General features: G+C 45.6%; 1 protein-coding gene across 1 annotated transcript in view; it reads right to left on the bottom strand.

The window, feature by feature from the left end:
• Positions 1 to 411: 411 nt before the first annotated feature.
• LOC115777509 (NLR family CARD domain-containing protein 3-like) overlaps positions 412 to 20,833 on the bottom strand; it is a 66,404-nt gene continuing 45,982 nt past the window's right edge. The window contains exons 6-8 of the mRNA XM_030725431.1: positions 12,338 to 12,511; positions 1,219 to 1,265; positions 412 to 1,043 (exon numbers count right to left, since the gene is read on the bottom strand). Coding sequence (XP_030581291.1) covers positions 484 to 1,043; positions 1,219 to 1,265; positions 12,338 to 12,511 — 781 coding nt within the window. The 3' untranslated portion in view covers positions 412 to 483. The remainder of the gene's footprint in view (positions 1,044 to 1,218; positions 1,266 to 12,337; positions 12,512 to 20,833) is intronic.

The raw sequence follows: 20,833 nt of genomic DNA, 5'->3' as shown, positions 1-20,833 counted from the left end.
ATTTAAAAAGTCCTCAACCATTGGTTTGTCAGGACAGCACACATGTATGGTAGAATCTCCAACAATAAGGACTTGATCATATTTGGGCATCATATCTGCCAACAGTTCAGAAAAGTCATTTAAAAAGTCCTCATTGTATCTGGGTGGCCTGTAAATAAGAGCACAGGGTGCATTGGAAAAATGTCATTAAGAAAGAGAAATCAAAGATTTGGATGGATTTGAATGAGCTCAGACTTGTTGAAAATGCAGAGGAGCTGGTTGTGAAGTGAGCTTCAGAGAAACACAACATCCTGATATTCACTGTGAAGCTTTGAGTGGAAAAAGACAGAAAAACAACATGTGGATCCTGGAATAATGGCAGCTTCCATCTTTGAAGGACTGAAGAGGAAGAAGTTTACAAGGAATCATTGAGAACAGTTTCAAACATCAACTGATTGACAGTCAGAGTGTTTCTCTAACAGGAGGACGCTCTTTACACTCAGCTCAGCACACACACACTGACGAACCAGGAGACCTGAACATAAACCCAGGATAAAGAGGTTCAGTGAATGTGGTGTTGAAGGTGTGGAGGTGGATCAGAGTGTCAGAGGAGACTCTGTAGAAGGACAGAGTGCCAGCAGGACAGTCCACATACACTGCTACTCTGTTAGAGCCAGAGGAGGAGGAGGAGGAGGAGGAGGAGGAGGAGGAGGAGGAGGAGATGGATGTGTGTCTGTTATTGTGAAGGACAGACTGAGGACGACCATCAGAGCAGTTCAGACTCCAGGACTGATCATTCCATCCAAACACACAGTCTTCACTGACTCCTTTCCTTCTGATTCTTCTGTAACTCACTGATATATAAACGTCTCCTCTCCACTCGACCTCCCAGTAACAGCGACCAGTCAGACCATTTCTACACAGCAGCTGTTTCCAATAATCACACCTGTCTGGATGATCAGGATATGACTGAACCTCCTCCACACGTGTCACCTTCCTGTTGTTGTCAGACAGTTGTAGCCATTTGTTCACTGTGTTTGTGTCGATTGTGAGTTGACAGGAATCTGATGGAGAGAACAAACACAATCCAGCTGCAGTTATTGATCCATCATCTGTTCATTGATTGACACTTTGATGATGACTCCTGACATCAGAGATGTGAATGAGTGATGTGACAGTTTGAAGATGGTTGAATGTGTGCTGCTTTGTTTTCATCAATCACATTAAAAACACACTTACACTTCCTCAGACCTGGGCTCAGCCATCGCACTCCAGCAGGCTCCGCCCTGAAAGGAGGAGGGGGGTCAGAGGTTATTTCCTGTCTTCCTCTGAGCATCTGCGTCTCTGTTTTCTACATGTTTTTGTTCTGGCTCGGCCGCACGGCTAATTTCCCTTTAGGGCCGATGAAAGTGAAGCTGCGAGCACCACGAGGGATGACCGCATCATTGAACTGTTCTCAGATCAGCATCAAAACCCTGCAGCTGCAGGTCTGACCCGGCTACAGGCAGAGGCAGCGATGGCCAGTGGGAGCCTGTTTGAACACTTTGGAGTTCATTCTTTGAAGCTTTCAGTCTGGATGTTGTTGATGAGAAAGAAAGCATTCAAATGCAGCACTGGGCTCATCAAACTTCTTCTCCATCATTAAGTAGAGGAAAAGAAGTGACAGAGTCACAGCTGTGCTTCAGAGGCACACACACACTTGAAGATGTCTGACCTTTGAATATGACAAGTATAGGAAAATGATCCACGGATCAAGGAGATCAGATCCTGTGGATTAGTCTGCAGCACCATCAGATTGTTTTCCTGTTTTTGTCTCAAAGTGTCCTTTATACGGTCAGAAAGGCACAAAAGTCAAGAGGATTTAACCCAACAGCTGAAATGATGTTAGAACAGAGGATGTCCACGTGTTGGGCTCTTTGTCTTTCAGCAGTGCTTCACAGGATCTTCACATTTTAGCATTTTAGCTTACACATTGTTTTCACACTGGAACAACATTTGAATCTTCATTTGAACATCAATTCAAAATGACTCATTGAAGGGAATTTGCAGCTTTTGTCTTCCAGCTGAGAACTTAGAAGATCTGCAAACTGCACAAGGTTGTTAAAAGACTTGAAGCTGGAAATGAGCTCAAAATGGAAAACTGGCTCTGAAATCTGAGACTACATCACGCAGAATAATCACACCAAGAAGAACAACTTCCTCTGTGGAGCTCAGGGGCGGAGCTCAGGGGCGGAGCTCAGGGGCGGAGCTATGAAGAGGAGAGAGGAGAGGAGACGAAGAGGAGAGAGCAGAGGAGATGAAGAGGAGAGAGCAGAGGAGATGAAGGGGAGAGAGCAGAGGAGAGGAAGAGGAGAGAGCAGAGGAGAAGAAGAGGAGAGAGCAGAGGAGATGAAGACGAGAGAGCAGAGGAGATGATGAAGAGGAGAGAGCAGAGGAGATGAAGAGGAGGAGAGAGCAGAGGAGATGAAGAGGAGGAGAGAGCAGAGGAGATGAAGAGGAGAGAGCAGAGGAGATGAAGAGGAGAGAACAGAGGAGATGAAGAGGAGAGAGCAGAGGAGATGATGAAGAGGAGAGAGCAGAGGAGATGATGAAGAGGAGAGAGCAGAGGAGATGAAGAGGAGGAGAGAGCAGAGGAGATGATGAAGAGGAGAGAGCAGAGGAGATGAAGAGGAGGAGAGAGCAGAGGAGATGAAGAGGAGGAGAGAGCAGAGGAGATGAAGAGGAGGGGAGAGCAGAGGAGATGATGAAGAGGAGAGAGCAGAGGAGATGAAGAGGAGGAGAGAGCAGAGGAGATGAAGAGGAGGAGGAGAGCAGAGGAGATGAAGAGGAGGGGAGAGCAGAGGAGATGATGAAGAGGAGAGAGCAGAGGAGATGAAGAGGAGGAGAGAGCAGAGGAGATGAAGAGGAGGAGAGAGCAGAGGAGATGAAGAGGAGGAGAGAGCAGAGGAGATGAAGAGGAGGAGAGAGCAGAGGAGATGAAGAGGAGGAGAGAGCAGAGGAGATGATGAAGAGGAGAGAGCAGAGGAGATGAAGAGGAGGAGAGAGCAGAGGAGATGAAGAGGAGGAGAGAGCAGAGGAGAGAGCAGAGGAGATGAAGAGGAGGAGAGAGCAGAGGAGATGAAGAGGAGAGAACAGAGGAGAGAGCAGAGGAGATGAAGAGGAGAGAACAGAGGAGAGAGCAGAGGAGATGAAGAGGAGGGGAGAGCAGAGGAGATGATGAAGAGGAGAGAGCAGAGGAGATGAAGAGGAGGAGGAGAGAGCAGAGGAGATGAAGAGGAGGAGAGAGCAGAGGAGATGAAGAGGAGAGAACAGAGGAGAGAGCAGAGGAGATGAAGAGGAGATGAGAGAGAGCAGAGGAGATGAAGAGGAGAGACCAGAGGAGATGAAGAGGAGAGAGCAGAGGAGATGATGAAGAGGAGAGAGCAGAGGAGATGAAGAGTAGGAGAGAGCAGAGGAGATGAAGAGGAGGAGAGAGCAGAGGAGATGAAGAGGAGAGAACAGAGGAGATGAAGAGTGCAGCAGGAACATGAAGAAGAGGTGAGCATCAAAGAGGCGACAGAGGAAATCTGCTGTAGTGGTACTTTCTTTCTTTGGTTTCTAAAAAATACCCCTTAGAGCTGCAGACACAGTAATTTCTTCACACGCACGACATGACAGGCTCTTTATGTTTAGGTGACTTTACTTAGAAAATCAAAGGGTTACAAATTCACTTCAAGCATGGAGCACGGTAAGAAAACTATATGCTCCCGTGCCTTGCACAGCTCTGCCTAAACTGGTGCTGCACGTGCTCAATTATGTCACTCTAAGGGAGCGTCGTCAAACATTTTGTATATCAATAATCATTTTCTTGAAATTATGAACTACACAATGACATGAATCAAGAATGGAACAAAATATAAATTGCAAATATAAATTGTACATATATTTTCACATCCTATCTTTTCTGCTTTGTGGCTCTTACATATCCGGCCCCTAATTGGGTATACTGTAAAATTACACAATTATCAATTAACTTAAAACTAAGAGCCATCAAATCAAGACTATCAATAAACTACAAATAAATAATCTTTAAATAAAAAGTAAATTTTCTCCTTTCTCTTTATATGGCTTCTTGCAATAAGCATAGCTTATGCACAGATCTCTCCAAGGTGCTGTTTTTTGTTTGCAACCTCACACGGCATACAGTTCCACTGGAGTCAGGTAGGACTTGTACTATTCTTCCCATGATCCATGTGTTGCGTGGAGATGAACTGCCGACCACTAGCACCACATCCCCAGGCTCAAAGTTCCTCTTCTGTCTCGTCCACTTCTGGCGTTCCTGGAGGAGGGGGAGATATTCACGTGTCCATCTGCGCCAGAATAGATCCGCAAGATACTGTACTTGCCTCCAACGCCTTCTTGCGTATAGATCATCCTGGTTGAAGATTCCTGGTGGCAGGCTAGGCTGGTTCTTCATCAACAACAGGTGGATGGGCGTCAGACGATCTAAGTCGTGTGGATCATCTGATACGCTGGTTATGGGTCAGCCATTTATTATACTCTCAACCTCAAAAAGAAGTGTTTGAAGGCTGTCGTCAGCGAGTGTCTGCTCCTTAAGCAGAGCGCTGAGAATCCTACGAACTGAACGGATCTGCCGCTCCCAAATCCCTCCTTGATGTGATGCCGCTGGACTATTGAAAATCCATTTAATGCCTTTCTTTTGCATCATTTTCTCTATTTCTGCTTGGTTCAGGTTTTCCAGTGCCTCTCTCAATTCCTTCTCGGCACCAACAAAATTGGTGCCATTGTCAGATCACATTATGGAGACCTGTCCTCTTCTACTTATAAAGCGACGAAGGACATTGATACAGGCACTTGTGTCCAGACTGTCAGCCACCTCAATGTGCACTGCTCGGATGGTGAGGCAGGTGAACATCACACCATACCTTTTGACAGTGCACCGGCCCTGCTTCACCTCAAATGGGCCGAAGTAATCAATTCCAACATTGGTGAACGGTGGCTTGTCCGGTATAAGACGATCTTCTGGTAGAGGTGCCATTTTCTGTTCACCAACTCGTCCTTGTAGTCTTCTGCAGACCGTGCATTTGGATATGAGCTTCCTGATGGCGGAGGTTGCTTGTGGAATCCAAAACATCTCTCTCAACTGCGATAACATGTAGTTGTGCCCACAGTGACCGATCTTCTCATGGATGTCACTCAGGATGAGAAATACAACTCTTGCATGTTTGGACAGTATTGCAGGATGTTTTGTGTCTGCTGGCATGGCAGATTTAGCTAGCCGTCCTCCTACCCTTAGGATGCCATCTTTCAACATGGGATTGAGTCTGTGCAGCTGGCTGCTCTTCTTGACAGACTTATTATTGCAGAGCGCATTAATCTCCTCAAGAAAGCATTGGGATTGGCTGTGCCGGATGATTTCTGTTTCTGCCGTTGTCAGCTGTTCCAAGGTAAGTGCTTTCTTTTCCATGGTACTTCTGTGCCTTTCCATGCTTTGTTGCACAAGCAACTTTTGCCTCACTGGATCCTTTTCCGTTTGACTGATCTCACTTTGAAACTCTTTTCTTTTGTTTTTCAGGTTGATCAATAGTTCTTTAACTTTCATAATCCATGCAGTCGCCCTCTTCAGTTGGTTCCAACTGTCGTAGTAATCAAGTAACTTGTTCAAACAATCCAGCTTTTCTTCAGTTGCGATGGTGTTTACTGTGACACTTTTCTGCATGCTCTGATTCAGGTTGTCTGGTCTCTTTGGCCATTCAATCTCTGGCTGTGAAAGGAATTCTGGGCCATTTTTCCAGTCTTTATCCTCCATTAATTTTTTGGCCTTCATGCCCCTGGTTGCTTTGTCAGCCGGGTTCTGCGACGTTCTGATGTACCTCCACTGGGATGGTTTGGTGGCCTCTCATATGAGTGTGATTCTATTTGCCACAAAGGTCTTGTAACGGGCAGTCTCACTATCGATGTACTTCAGAACTGTCGTGCTGTCAGTCCAGAAGATTGACTGCTGAAGTGGGATCTGCATTTCCTCTTGCAGCCTTGACTGCAACTACCGCTGCAGTCAACTCTAGCCTTGGCACGGTGATTTGCTTGAGTGGGGACACTCTAGACTTCCCCATCACTAGGGAACAATGGATTCTGCCTTGGTCATTCACCAGAACGAGGTAAGATGCTGTGCCATAGGCAACCTCGCTTGCATCAGAAAAATGGTGTAACCTGGCAACCACTGTGGTTCCAAAAGCTGGTGGTTTGACACAACTTCTGATGCTGAAGCCTGAGAGGAGAGTGAGGTCTTCCAACCACTTACTCCACTGTCCTGCTCGTGAGTCCTCAATCTCTTCATCCCATCCCAGCTTTTCTTTACACAGGTCCCTCATGAGAAGCTTAGCAGGGAGTATCAATGGTGCCAGGAAGCCAAGGGGGTCGTATGTGGAATTTACGACAGAAAGAACACCTCTTCTGGTCTTGTGCTTGTCCTGTGGCTTGATGCTGTACATGAATACATCATCCTCTGTACACCATTGTACACCGAGAGCTCGTTCTGTGGGCAGGGCGTCCTGTGTTAAGTCGAGGTCTCTCAATTCAGTGGCTCGGAGCTCTGCAGGAATGGAAGACAAAACTCTTCTGCTGTTGCTGATCCATTTGGTGAGGGCAAAGCCTCCTTCAGCGCACAGGTCTCGAAGATTCCTCATTAAGATGACTGCTTCCTCCTCTGTCGCCACCGATTTAAGGCAGTCGTCTACATAAAAATTATGCAGAACTGTTTCCACGGCTTCTGGGGCAGCGGTGCCTCTTCGATCTTCTGCTGTTCTTCGTAGCGCATAGGATGCAACGCTAGGGGAAGACGTCGCTCCAAAAAGATGTACCATCATCCTGTACTCTTTTATAGGTGCGTTAAGATCACCAGCCGGCCACCACAAAAATCGTAACAGGGCAGCGTCTGTCCCAGGAACTCTCACCTGATAAAACATGGACTCTATGTCCGCCATCACAGCTATTGGTTCTTCTCGAAACCTCAATAAGGCACCAATGAGCGTGTTGGTGAGGTCAGGTCCCTGCATCAACTGACCATTGAGCGACACGCCCTGGAAGCTGGCATTGCAATCGAAAACAACCCGTATTTTCTTTTTCTTCAGGTGGTATACCCCATGGTGCGGGACATACCAAACCCTGTTGTCGTCACAGGTGAGCTGATCTTGAGGAACTTCCATGGCGTAGCCTTTTCCCAGGATATTCTCCGTAAACCCTTTGTAGTCCTCTAGAAACTCTTGGTTTCTTGTCAACTTTCTTCTAATGCCAGCAGCTCGCGGTTCGGCTACTCAGCGGTTGTTGGGCATTTTCACACCCTTGTCTCTCAGTGGGAGCCCCACACTGTAATGTCCGTCTGTGAACTTGGTTGTGCTTTGCACTGATTCCATGAACCATTTGTCCTCTTGTGACATTTCCTCTTTATCATCATATAGACGCTCCGGAAAATCTGTGTTATATTGCTGTGTAAGTAGCTGTTCCACTTCCTCAACTGCAATTCAGTTAACACTGTAAGGAGCTGTCTTGCCTCTGACAAGTGGGTTTTCATTCGTCACTGGACCATACACCATCCAGCAGAGAACTGTCTTCACAGCATAGGGCCCTTCTTCCTGGCCGTTAATTACATGCCAGGGCTCCATTGCTTTGGAGTTGTCGGCGCCAATGAGAAGGCCTACACTTGCATCGATACAGGGTAGATTCACCTCATTCAGGTAGGACCACTTCTGCAGATGTTGGTGACTGGGTATGTTTTCTCTCTGCGCAGGGATGTTGCTGTGAGTGAAAACTTTGGGTAGCCCCAAGTACTCTTCTCCATCAAGACTACACACCTCAAGGTCTGTGAGCAGGTAGCTGTTGATCAACTTTCGTTCCTCTGCTACATGTTGACCCATTGTGCTCAAGGAGATCTGAGTTGGCTTTCCCTTCTCATTCAGCCTCTTTCTAAGGTCCTCCGTACAGAACCTGGCTGTACTCCCGGGATCCAGAAATGCATAGGTCTCTATGGATCTTCCACTGCTGCGGGACTTCACCTTCACAGGAACCACGGGTAGTAGACAGTCTGTTTCTCCGGCCCCAGTGTAGCCACACACCTCTTCTTTGACAGGACTTGAAGTCGCAGACATCTCTTCCTTCTGAGTATTACCCTGTTCTGGTACGGAAGTTGCATTCTTAGCTTCTTCGTTCTGATGAAGAATGTCTGGGTGTTTTCGCGAGCACTGTTTGCATATGGTCTTCTTCTTACAGTTCTGGCTAATATGACCTTGTCTCAAGCACCCGAAACACAGTCCCTTTGACTTTAAAAAGTCAATACGTTCCTGATTCATCTTCTCTTTGATCTTATTAAAAGTTTCCAAGGTGTGGTTTCCTTGACAATATAGACATGGAGTTTCAAAAGAAGTTCCTGTCTTGGATGAGCTCGCTTGCCTTGGTGTTGCAGCTGCACTTTTCTTTTCCACCGCCACATTGGTTGCAAAGCTTGCACCTTTTGCTCCACTCTTGACCACTTTCCCAATTTCCTTGCCTTTTCCTGCTGGTGGTGGGTTTTTACCTTGGAGGTCTCCAAAGAGTGGATCCGTGGCTACCTTAGACTGTCAGTCAATGAAGGCGACAAGGTCAGCAAATCTTGCTCTGAGCCCTCTTTTCTCCTTGATTTTAAATGCTTCATTGCGCCAGCGTTCTCGCATCTTATAAGGCAGTTTGGATACCACCATCCTCATATTTGTAGGATTATCCATTTCCTCCATCAATTCGACATCTTGCATCGTGTTGCAACAACCAGTTAGGAATAAAGCATAGGTCTTAAGTGCTTTTTCGTCTTCAGTCTTGATTGGCGGCCACTTTAAAGCTTTATCGATGTAAGCGCTTGCAATCACCAACTCATCACACAATGTTTTTTTAAGAGTTCTTTTGCTTTTTTGAACCCCTTGTGTGATGGCATGTGCTCGCAGCTTCGTACAAGCTCCTGCGGTTCTCCTGCAGTAAACTGTTTTAAGTAGTACAACTTGTCTTGTTCACTGTCCGTCTTCTGTTCAATGGCTTGTTCAAAAGCTCTAATGAAAGATCTATAGGTAAGCGGATCACCCTTGAACAGTGCCACCTCCTTCTCAGGAAGCTGAGTGTATCGCTGCTGCTTAACAATCATCTCAGTAATTGCGTTTTGGTTTTCCATTACTTTCAGAAGGCCACTCATGCTTCCATCCTGCTGTTGCACTGCAGTGTTTACTGCCGCAACCTGACGTCTTGCATCTTGCAATGGTCTGCGTGATGCCTGGCTTCTGTAAGAAGGCCTGCTCCAGGTGAGAGGGACGGGGTTTTCCTCTTCCTTTACTCTTGCACCACCTGCTGGCTGCGAGTGCATGTCGCTGCTCATGCCATCCTCTGATCCCTCATGCTGTTTCAGTATTCTGACTGTCGCTCTTTTTTTCTGCAATAGCCGCATCTAGTTCCAACTTCTCTTTAGCTGCTTTAATACGAACTTCTTCCATTTCTAACTCTTGTTTCTTTTCCAGAATAGCAGCACGTTCTACTAAACCAGAGAGCTTGGCTTCTTCAATAGCACGAACTGATGCACGAGACAACACGACAGTTGAGCGTCCAGCGTGTGAGCCTGTCCTGCTTACTAGCTTATTGGACTTATGACTCACTTGTGACACACTATCATCAGGGTCTCTTCTTCAGCTTGTTTTTCTTGATTTGTTTGTTGTAAACCCAATATCTCCTGCTCCATCCATTTTTCAGTTTCTTCAGTAAACTGTCTGATAATGATCATTTTAAACTCAAACCAGTTGTTAATATCTGCCTCTTTCTCATCTTCAGGTAAAAGATCTCCCAATTGTTCAGTGATGTCAATAAAATCTTGGAGAACTGGATTAAATTCCTGCATTATCTCTTTCACTGTTGGCACATTATAAGCTAATGTGATTAAACTGGTAACTTCCCTCCTTAGAGTTGTGAGTCGCGTTAGAAATCCTCTCCTGTGGCTAAGTAGCCTATGCAGTTTGTCCTCAATTGCCTTCTCAGTTAATTTGACTGTTCGTTTGGTGGCTATTCCTTCAGCGCCAACTGTTTCCATATCACCTTCCGCCATATTTCGCTTCTCAATAAAGCTGTGCGCAAACTGTGTGCATATGAATCAAAAGTATTCCATTAACACTTTTCTTCCTCCAATAAATGCTTACAATTTCCAAAACACACTGAGCTTTCAGTAATTTTCGGTTTCAGGCTTCAATGAACAAGTTAGCAAGGATCTGCAAGTCACTCAGTAGCTAACTAGCGTTAGCTACTAGCTTCTTGGCTCAGACTGCATGTCCTTCATTAGCTAACTAGTGTTAGCTTCTTGGCTCAGCTTGGCTTCAAACTAGCACAGCTTGTGGCTTCCTTCCGTCTAGCACACAAGTCTTCAATGGCAATTCGTCCTTACAAACTTCCAGTGACTATCCCTTTCCATATGTTAATTCAGAAGGCTTACCTCCTCATTTGCTTTCAGTAATTCCTTTTCAGAATGTTGCTCCACTCTGACACCCCGCTCCGAAGTGTTAACTGGTGGTTGGCTCCTGATTAGCATCCAAAAGGTTCGGTTTTCAGTCACTCTTGGTCCATCAGTGAGCAGTCTTCTTACTAAATGTAGTGGTACTTTCTTTCTTTGGTTTCTAAAAAATACCCCTTAGAGCTGCAGACACAGTAATTTCTTCACACGCACGACATGACAGGCTCTTTATGTTTAGGTGACTTTACTTAGAAAATCAAAGGGTTACAAATTCACTTCAAGCATGGAGCACGGTAAGAAAACTATATGCTCCCGTGCCTTGCACAGCTCTGCCTAAACTGGTGCTGCACGTGCTCAATTATGTCACTCTAAGGGAGCGTCGTCAAACATTTTGTATATCAATAATCATTTTCTTGAAATTATGAACTACACAATGACATGAATCAAGAATGGAACAAAATATAAATTGCAACTATAAATTGTACATATATTTTCGCATCCTATCTTTTCTGCTTTGTGGCTCTTACACCTGCGCTGGTAAAGTTTGAAGCTGAACTAAATGCTGCAGCATGGCTCTCACAGATGATGCTTCATCAACATGTTCCAGTTTCTCTGAAGCTTTTCCTCCTGCTGCTGACAATAAAAACAGGAACAACGCTGAACAACTCAAACTGCACTCAGTGATTATTTCAGGATCATCGTGTGACTTCAAGCTTCAGCTCGTACACAGTCTTTGACATTTCACATTCATTTTCCTCTCAAATATAGGAAAGAACTTGAAGAACGGCTCTGTTATCCAGGGAAAATCCAAAAGCTTTTAGGCTCCGCCCCCAATGTTTCAGAGCCTAGCAGCGGCCCTGATCAGAAGCTTCCAGAAACAGGTAAGGGTACCAGAGCGGGCCTATCCAGGCTGTGGGTCAGGACCCCTCCCACCGTTCCTTCACAGTCCCAAGTGTGTAATCCTTAATCCAAGAACAAGCGACAGCAGCAACAGCATCCAGGAAGAATTCCAAAAGCCCACCAATCCTGACACGGACACACCGTCCAATCAGCTCGTCTCTCAGCGTCTGCACCTGTGCTTTGCTCCCACCTGTCTCTGGTTTGCAGGTAGCTCCCAGTGGATATCCTGTCCTCTTTTCCTGTGCCTGCTTTGGATTTCTCTTTGATGGACTTTGTGTTTCCTCATTTTGGACTTTTGCATTTGGCCCAATAAACGCTCCTTTTTCTCACTTCCTTCCTGCCTCTGGAGCTGCACCTGGCTCCTCTCTAAATGCACTGATTTATTGCATTGTTGTCACTTCCATTATTTTATAGTGTGTGTTGGCTTTTCAAAGCACACTGTGACCTTTGTCTCTGAAAGAAATGCAGAAATGCATTTGTGCAGGGCTGCTGCCTTTAAATGAAAACATCTCCCTGTAGCTGTCAGCTTCTACCACAGCTCTGATTAGAAAACTGTGATCAGTTTGTTCTTCTTTGGATCGAGCTAGGCTAACAGTTTCCTGCTTCCAGTGTTTGGAGGAAGCTAGGATCAATATGTCCTCGGCCTCTCTGTGCACACATTCATCTGATCTGAATCAGGCTCAGAGGGAAAAATGAGTTTTCCCAAAATCCTGCACTGTTAAATATCCTGAGATATCTACAACTTGTTCTTGGAGACGTTCTCCTTGGAGACCCCCTACATTAATATCCCTTATTGTTCACTTCCAAGAGTGTTTTTGTTGTGAGCAAAGGAAAAATATTCCTGCATGTGTGATTGTTCATGTCACATGTGCATGAAACAAACAGGAAGTGAGTGAAGGACACAGGAAATGCTTCCAGCTCTTCCTCCTCTATCAGACATCCTCTCCATACCTGAGAGTGTCCAGTCTCCAGCGTGGATCCTTCAGTGCGGCCGACAGCAGCTTCATTCCTGAGTCTCCTGGATGATTGTAGCTCAGGTCCAGCTCTCTCAGATGGGAGGGGTTGGAGCTCAGAGCTGAGGCCAGAGAAGTACAGCCTTCCTCTGTGATCAGACAGCCTGACAGACTGCAGACACAGAAAACAACAATCCATCTGTGAGCAATCATTTCCTGTTTGCCACATACAATAACATCTATCCATTTCCATCCATTCAGTTTAATGGAGCTTTATTTATAAGTGACAATTGCCAACAGACAACAGCATCATCTCAGGTTGTGTAACAGTGTAAGGTAACAGCCTCCAATCTTAGAGAGAAAGCCCCAACCATCAGACAATCCACTGTGAGCAGCACTTGGTGATGGTGGGAAGGAAGAACTGCCTCTGACAGAAAGATGCTTCCAATGAAAACAGGCTCCAGGAGGAGCTCGGACCATGACTGGTTTCAGTGTGAGGGCAAAGAGAAGAGAGCAGAGATGAGCTCAGAGAGACAAGAACCAAACACAAACTAAGGAGAGAGAAGAGCAAAGTTAAGGAGCTGCAGTAGTGGCAGATCAAAGCATCAGGAGGGAAAAGAGGGGAGTGCAGAAGAAATGCATCATGGGAAGTCCAGCAGCAGCCTGAGCCTATAGCAGCAGAACTAAGGGAGGGTTCAGGGTCACCTGATCCAGCTCCAACTAGAAGCTTGATCCAAAAGGAAAGTTTGAAGCTGATCTTAAAGCAGAGAGGGGGTCTGTCTCCTGGACTCAAACTGGGAGCTGCTTCCACAGCAAGTTCAACATTTGGAAAAAGCTTTGAAAAAGTGTTTGTGCTGCACAAGAACATCTGGCCTTGGTATCCTGTCATGTCCTGGAGTGTTGAGGAGGAGAGGAGCCAAATCCAGATGCAGAAGCAGACTGACTGAACCTTTGATTAGTTTGATGGACAAAGCTCACTAAGTGACTGATACCTGCAGCCCACCTGTGCTCACTGTGGCAGGTAAAGGCCATGGGTTCTTTAAAGCAAACAGCCTTCATGAAACACGAGGACTTCCAAGAAGATTTAGTGTCCTGAGTCTTGTTCTTCCCTTCAGATGAACTAGAAGAACACTAGAATAGCTGCATTGCAAACTGTGCAGTGTGGGCAGCAAAGTTATCACACTCACAAATGCTCAGTGTAACACTGAGTCACCAAATCCTCTGAACTTATTAGCAGGAAATAACAGGAAGAAGCAAACAGCACTCAAAGCAGCTGCAGAACACAATGAACTGAAATGATTTGGAAATGTTTAACAATGAAATGAAAGATTAGAATTTCTCTGAAATGTCCCTTTAAGTTTGCTCAGTGACAAAAGTCTCAATGAGGCTCCATGAAGCAAAGGTGGGCCCACACTCTCTCTGCACACACACTCCAGCCAGCAGATATTCTTCCAATAAACCAACTGGAACACCAATGAAAGCTGCTGCAGGCCTGACTTAGGATAGGATAGTGTTTATTTGTCACATGCACAGTTATACACAGTACAATGCACAGTGAAATGTATTTTGTACCTGCAACCTTATATACACACACATATAAATAAGAATAAAAATAAAAAAAAAGTAATTCACACTATACACTATACTCTATATACTATACACTATACACACTTTTTAAATTATGATATTTACACCGTGCAATAATGGTCCAGTTAGGGCTCAGAGTTGAGCAGACGGATGGCTTGTGGGTAAAAACTCTTCTTCAACCTTTCAGTCTTAGTCCCTCAGGCAGCGGTAACGCCTGGCCTGATGGGAGCAGGGAGAAGAGAGAGTGTCCGGGGTGGCTGGGCTGTTTTAGGATCTTCATGGCCCTCAGCCTGCACTGCTTGGTGTAAATGTCCTGCAGGTTGGGGAGGGTGGTTCTGATGGTCCGTTCAGCTGAACGAACCACCCTTTTTAGGGCCATGAAGTCCTGCTTGGTGCAGTTTCCCATCCAGGTGGTGATGCTCCCACGCATGATGCTCTCAATGGTGCAGGTGTAAAAGTTCCTGAGCACCTTGAGTGGGAGCTTGAAGTCTCTCAGCCGCCTGAGGAGGTAGAGACGCTGTCTGGCCTTCTTCACAGTGATGTTTATGTGATGAGTCCAGGACAGGTCCTGTGAGATGGTCACTCCCAGGTATTTGAAGGTGTCCACTCTTTCCACCTCAGCACCACTGATGACAAGTGGATGGTAGTCCCTCTGCTGCTTCCTGCTGAAGTCCACGATCAGTTCCTTTGTTTTGCTGACGTTGAGCAGGAGGTGGTTCTCCTGGCACCAGTTCTCCAGGCGGGAGACCTCTCTCCTGTAGGCTGTCTCCTCATTGTGAGAGATTAGTCCCACAACAGCAGTGTCGTCAGCAAACTTGATGATGACGTTGGACTCTGACGTGGCCTCGCAGTCATGGGTGTACAGTGAGTACAGCAGAGGGCTGAGCACACAGCCTTGGGGGGATCCAGTGTTGAGGGTGAGGGAGGATGAGGTGAGGTGACCCACTCGTACCACCTGTGGTCTGCTGGTCAGGAAGCTGTGAACCCACCTGCACAGGGATGGGCCCAGGCCCAGGTCCAGCAGCTTAGAGACCAGCCTGGAGGGAACTATGGTGTTGAATGCTGAGCTGTAATCTACAAACAGCACTCTCACATAGTTCCCCTTACCAGTGTCTATGTGTGAAAGGGTCTTGTGGAGGAGGAAGGATATGGCGTCATCTGTGGATCTGTCTGGCCGGTATGCAAACTGTAGTGGGTCGAGGGTGGTGGGCAGTGAGGAGGTGATGAATGTCTTGATGAGTCTCTCAAAACACTTCATCACCACAGAGGTGAGTGCTATGGGCCTGAAGTCATTGGGGCTGCTGGGGTGTGGTTTCTTTGGGACAGGGACTATGATGGACTTTTTAAAGCAGGTGGGAATCACACACAGTTTCAGTGAGAGGTTGAATATCAGTGTAAACACAGGTGCCAGCTGGTCAGCGCAGGTCTTAAGGACACGTCCACTAATACCGTCTGGTCCAGCCGCTTTCCTGGTGTTTACACGTCTAAACGCCCTCCTCACGTCGCGCTCCGTCACAGTGAGTGTCTCCGCCCCTCCGGCCGGGAGCGCAGCGGGCTGTCGGCTTCCCGACTCAAAGCGCGCAAAGAAGATGTTGAGTTCATCAGCCAGAGAAGCGTCGGCACTCACCGGGTGTGTGTGTGGTGCTTTGTAGTCCGTGATGGTGCGTAGTCCCTGCCACAGGCCCCTGGGGTCAGACTGTTGTAGTTGCTGTTCCAGTCTGCGGCCGTAGCGATGTTTTGCCTCTTTCACCGCTCTGCGGACGTTGTATGATGCAACCTTGTAGTCCTCCATGTTCCCAGAGGCGAGGCCGGAGTTGTAGGCAACGGTGCGGGACCTCAGGGCGTCGCGGACAGATTTATCCACCCACGGCTTCTGGTTGGGAAAAGTCCTGATGGTCCTCCTAAGTGAAGTGTCTTCAACAACTTTCCCAATAAATCCCACAACAGTTTCCGTAAACTCCTCGATGTCTCCCCCCGCGCTGCTGCGAAACATGTCCCAGTCGGTTGAATCCAACGCACCCTGCAGAGCGGCCTCTGTTTGATCAGACCACCGTGTCACTTCTCTCACAGCAGGGGGTGACTTGACTTGGTGTTGGCTCTCACTGCGGTATTGTATCACTTCCTGTTCCTGTTTCGGAGCACAGTGTTTTGCTGTCTGTTAGCTGTTATATCTGTATAACTCGATTTACCTGGATAATAACATATTTTAGTGTAATCTTCACCTACTTTAAATAGCATACTCTTTGCTGAATCACCTGTATTCACATTACTCACTTTATTTGTTTTTAGAAATTCGCTAGCTTAGCTCAGCTAGTAGCTTAGCCCTTAGCCGACTCACTACCAGCATGGCTTCTTCTCCTGTCTCTCCTGCACTTCCTGCTCTGGGTGTCACATGTTTAGTTACTCCTCGGCCTCCTTTAGCAGTAACGGTACTTGTAATAAATGTAGTCTGTTTGTAGCTCTGGAGGCCAGGCTTTCTGAACTGGAGACTCGGCTCCGCACCCTGGAAAATCCTGCATCTAGCCAGGCCCCTGTAGTGGGTGCGGACCATGGTAGCTTAGCCACCGTTAGCTCCCCCCCAGCAGATCCCGAGCAGCAGGGAAAACAGGCCAGCTGGGTGACGGTGAGGAGGAAGTGTAGTCCTAAGCAGAAGCCCCGGGTACACCACCAACCTGTTCACGTCTCTAACCGTTTTTCTCCGCTCGGCGACACACCCGCCGAGGAACAAACTCTGGTTATTGGTGACTCTGTTTTGAGAAACGTGAAGCTAGAGACACCGGCGACCATAGTCAAATGTCTTCCAGGGGCCAGAGCAGGCGACATTCATGGAAATTTGAAACTGCTGGCTAAGGCTAATCGTAGATTTGGTAAGATCGTTATTCACGTCGGCAGTAATGACACCCGGTTACGCCAATCGGAGGTCACTAAAATTAATATTGACTCGGTGTGTAACTTTGCAAAAACGATGTCGGACTCTGTAGTTTTCTCTGGGCCCCTCCCCAATCAGACCAGGAGCGACATGTTTAGCCGCATGTTCTCCTTGAATCGCTGGCTGTCTGAGTGGTGTCCAAAAAATGACGTGGGCTTCATAGATAACTGGCAAAGTTTCTGGGGAAAACCTGGTCTTGTTAGGAGAGACGGCATCCATCCCACTTTGGATGGAGCAGCTCTCATTTCTAGAAATCTGGCCAAATTTATTAACCCTCCTAAAAACTGACTACCCAGGGTTGAGACCAGGAAGCAGAGTTGCAGTCTTACACGCCTCTCTGCAGCTTCTCTCCTCCTGCCATCCCCCCAAAACCCCATCCCCATAGAGTCGGTGCCTGCTCCCAGACCACCAAAAACCAAAGCTAAAATCAGCAAAAAGCTATTTAAGCATAAAAATTCAAAAACAATAAATAATACAGCTTCATCAACTGCACCAAAGAATAAAACAATTAAATGTGGATTGTTAAACATTAGGTCTCTCTCTTCCAAGTCCCTATTAGTAAATGATTTAATAATTGATCAACGTATTGATTTATTCTGCCTTACAGAAACCTGGTTACAGCAGGATGAATATGTTAGTTTAAATGAATCAACACCCCCGAGTCACAGTAACTGTCAGAATGCTCGAAGCACAGGTCGAGGAGGAGGATTAGCTGCAATCTTCAATTCAAGCTTATCAATTAATCAAAGACCCAGACAAAGTTTTCATTCTTTTGAAAGCCTGACTCTTAGTCTTGTCCATCCTAATTGGGAAAATCAAAAACCTGTTTTATTTGTTATTATCTATCGTCCACCTGGTCCTTCCTCAGAGTTTCTGTCTGATTTCTCAGACTTTTTATCTGATTTAGTGCTCAGTTCAGATAAAATAATTATAGTGGGTGATTTTAACATCCATGTAGATGCTGAGAATGACAGTCTCAACACTGCATTTAATCTATTGTTAGATTCAATTGGCTTCTCTCAAAATGTAAAGGAGCCCACCCACCACTTTAATCATACTCTGGATCTTGTCCTGACATATGGCATAGAAACTGAAGACCTAACAGTATTCCCTGAAAGCCCCCTCCTGTCTGATCATTTCTTAGTAACATTTACATTTACTTTAATGGATTACACAGCAGTGGGGAATAAGTTTTATTACAGTAGAAGTCTTTCTGAAAGTGCTGTAACTAAGTTTAAGGATCTAATTCCTTCATTGTTATGCTCTTCAGTGCCAACACAGTGCAGAGCAGCTACCTAAACTCTGCTCCCAGTGAGGTCGATTATCTCGTCAATAGTTTTACATCCTCACTGCGTATAACTTTGGATACTGTGGCTCCTCTGAAAAGGAAAGCTTCAAATCAGAAGTGCCTGACTCCGTGGTATAATTCACAAAAGCACAGCTTAAAGCAGATAACCCGAAAGCTGGAGAGGGAATGGCGTCTCACTAAATTAGAAGATGCTCATTTAGCCTGGAAAAAGAGTTTGTTGCTCTATAAAAAAGCCCTCCGTAAAGCTAGGACATCTTACTACTCATCATTAATTGAAGAAAATAAGAACAACCCCAGGTTTCTTTTCAGCACTGTAGCCAGGCTGACAAAGAGTCAGAGCTCTGTAGAGCAGAGTATTCCTTTCACGTTAACTAGTAGTGACTTCATGGATTTCTTTACAAATAACATTTTAGACATTAGAGAAAAAATTATTCATAACCATCTCAAAGATTATTCTTCATGTTCGGCTGCTTTCAGCACTGCTGGTATTTGTTTAGACTCTTTTGCTCCAGTTGATCTTTCAGAGTTAACTTCAATAGTTACTTCCTCCAAACCAGCAACATGTTTGTTAGATCCCATTCCTACTAGACTGTTCAAAGAAGTCTTTCCAATTATTGATGCTTCAATCTTAAAAATTATCAATCAGTCTTTATTAGTTGGCTATGTACCACAGACCTTCAAGGTGGCTGTAATTAACCCTCTACTTAAAAAGCCATCACTTGACCCAGCTGTCTTAGCTAATTATAGGCCAATCTCCAACCTTCCTTTTCTCTCAAAGATTCTTGAAAGAGTAGTTGTAAAACAGCTAACTGATCATCTGCAGAGGAACGGTTTATTTGAAGAGTTTCAGTCAGGTTTCAGAATTCATCACAGTACAGAAACAGCATTAGTGAAGGTTACAAATGATCTTCTTAGAGCCTCTGACAGTGGACTCATCTCTGTTCTTGTCCTGTTGGACCTCAGTGCAGCTTTGATGCTGTTGACCATAACATTTTATTACAGAGATTAGAGCATACTATAGGTATTAAAGGTACTGCACTGCAGTGGTTTGAATCATATTTATCTCATAGACTCCAATTTGTTCATGTAAATGGGGAGTCTTCTCACACACTAAGGTTAATTATGGAGTTCCACAGGGTTCTGTGCTAGGACCAATTTTATTTACATTATACATGCTTCCCTTAGGCAGTATTATTAAAAAGCACTGCATCAATTTTCATTGTTATGCAGATGATACTCAGCTTTACCTATCAATGAACCCAGATGACACACATCAATGAGTTAAACTGCAGGAATGTCTTACAGATATAAAGGCCTGATGACCTCTAATTTCCTGCTTCTAAATTCAGATAAAACTGAAATTCTTGTTCTCGGCCCCACAAATCTTAGAAACATGGTGTCTAACCAGATACTTACTCTGGATGGCATTACTTTGGCCTCCAGTAACACTGTGAGAAATCTTGGAGTCATTTTTGACCAGGATATGTCCTTCAATGCACATATTAAACAAATATGTAGGACCGCTTTTTTGCATTTGCGCAATATTTCTAAAATTAGAAACATCCTTTCTCAGAGTGATGCTGAAAAGCTCATTCATGCATTTATTACTTCTAGGCTGGATTATTGTAATTCATAATTATCAGGCTGTCCTAAAAGCTCCCTGAAAAGCCTTCAGCTGATCCAAAATGCTGCAGCTAGAGTACTGACAGGGACTAGAAAGAGAGAGCATATTTTTCCCATATTGGCTTCTCTTCATTGGCTCCCTGTTAAATCTAGAATAGAATTAAAAATTCTTCTCCTCACATACAAGGTCTTGAACAATCAGGCACCATCTTATCTCAAAGACCTCATAGTATCATATCACCCCAACAGAGCACTTCGCTCTCAGACTGCTGGCTTACTTGTGGTTCCTAGGATACTTAAGAGTAGAATGGGAGGCAGAGCCTTCAGCTTTCAGGCGCCTCTTCTGTGGAACCAGCTTCCAGCTTGGATTTGGGAGACAGACACCCTCTCTATTTTTAAGATTAGGCTTAAAACTTTCCTTTATGATAAAGCTTATAGTTAGGGCTGGATCAGGTGACCCTGAACCCTCCCTTAGTTATGCTCCTATAGGCCTAGGCTGCTGGGGGGTTCACATAATGCACTGTTTCTCATTCACCTTATTTACTTTGTTTATACTTCACTCTGCATTTAATCATTAATTGATATTAATCTCTGGCTCTCTTCCACAGCATGTCTTTCTCTCCCCTCAGCCCAACCGGTCGCGGCAGATGACTGCCCCGCCCTGAGCCTGGGTCTGCTGGAGGTTTCTTCCTGTTAAAGGGAGTTTTTCCTTCCCACTGTCACCAAGTGCTGCTCATAGGGGGTCGTTTTGACTGTTGGGTTTTCTCTGTATTATTGTAGGGTCTTTACCCACAATACAAAGCGCCTTGAGGCGACAGTTTGTTGTGATTTGGCGCTATATAAATAAAATTGAATTGAATTAAATTGAATTGAATTGAATTGAATTGAATTGAATTGAATTGAATTGAAGTGATGCTCGGGAGCTCTGTGGCACAAACTGGTCGGCCGTTTCACTCCAGGAGCAAAAAGAAAATCTGCTCCTTATAATGCTGAAGCTGCACATTTACAGTCTGGGAGGAGCAGGAGGAGGAGGACAGCAGGCTGAT

Source organism: Archocentrus centrarchus, unplaced genomic scaffold (assembly GCF_007364275.1).
Source record: "Archocentrus centrarchus isolate MPI-CPG fArcCen1 unplaced genomic scaffold, fArcCen1 scaffold_55_ctg1, whole genome shotgun sequence".
Lineage (NCBI taxonomy): Eukaryota > Metazoa > Chordata > Actinopteri > Cichliformes > Cichlidae > Archocentrus > Archocentrus centrarchus.
The sequence above is the reverse complement of the archived record's forward strand: the minus strand, read 5'-3'. Positions and strand labels throughout refer to the sequence as shown.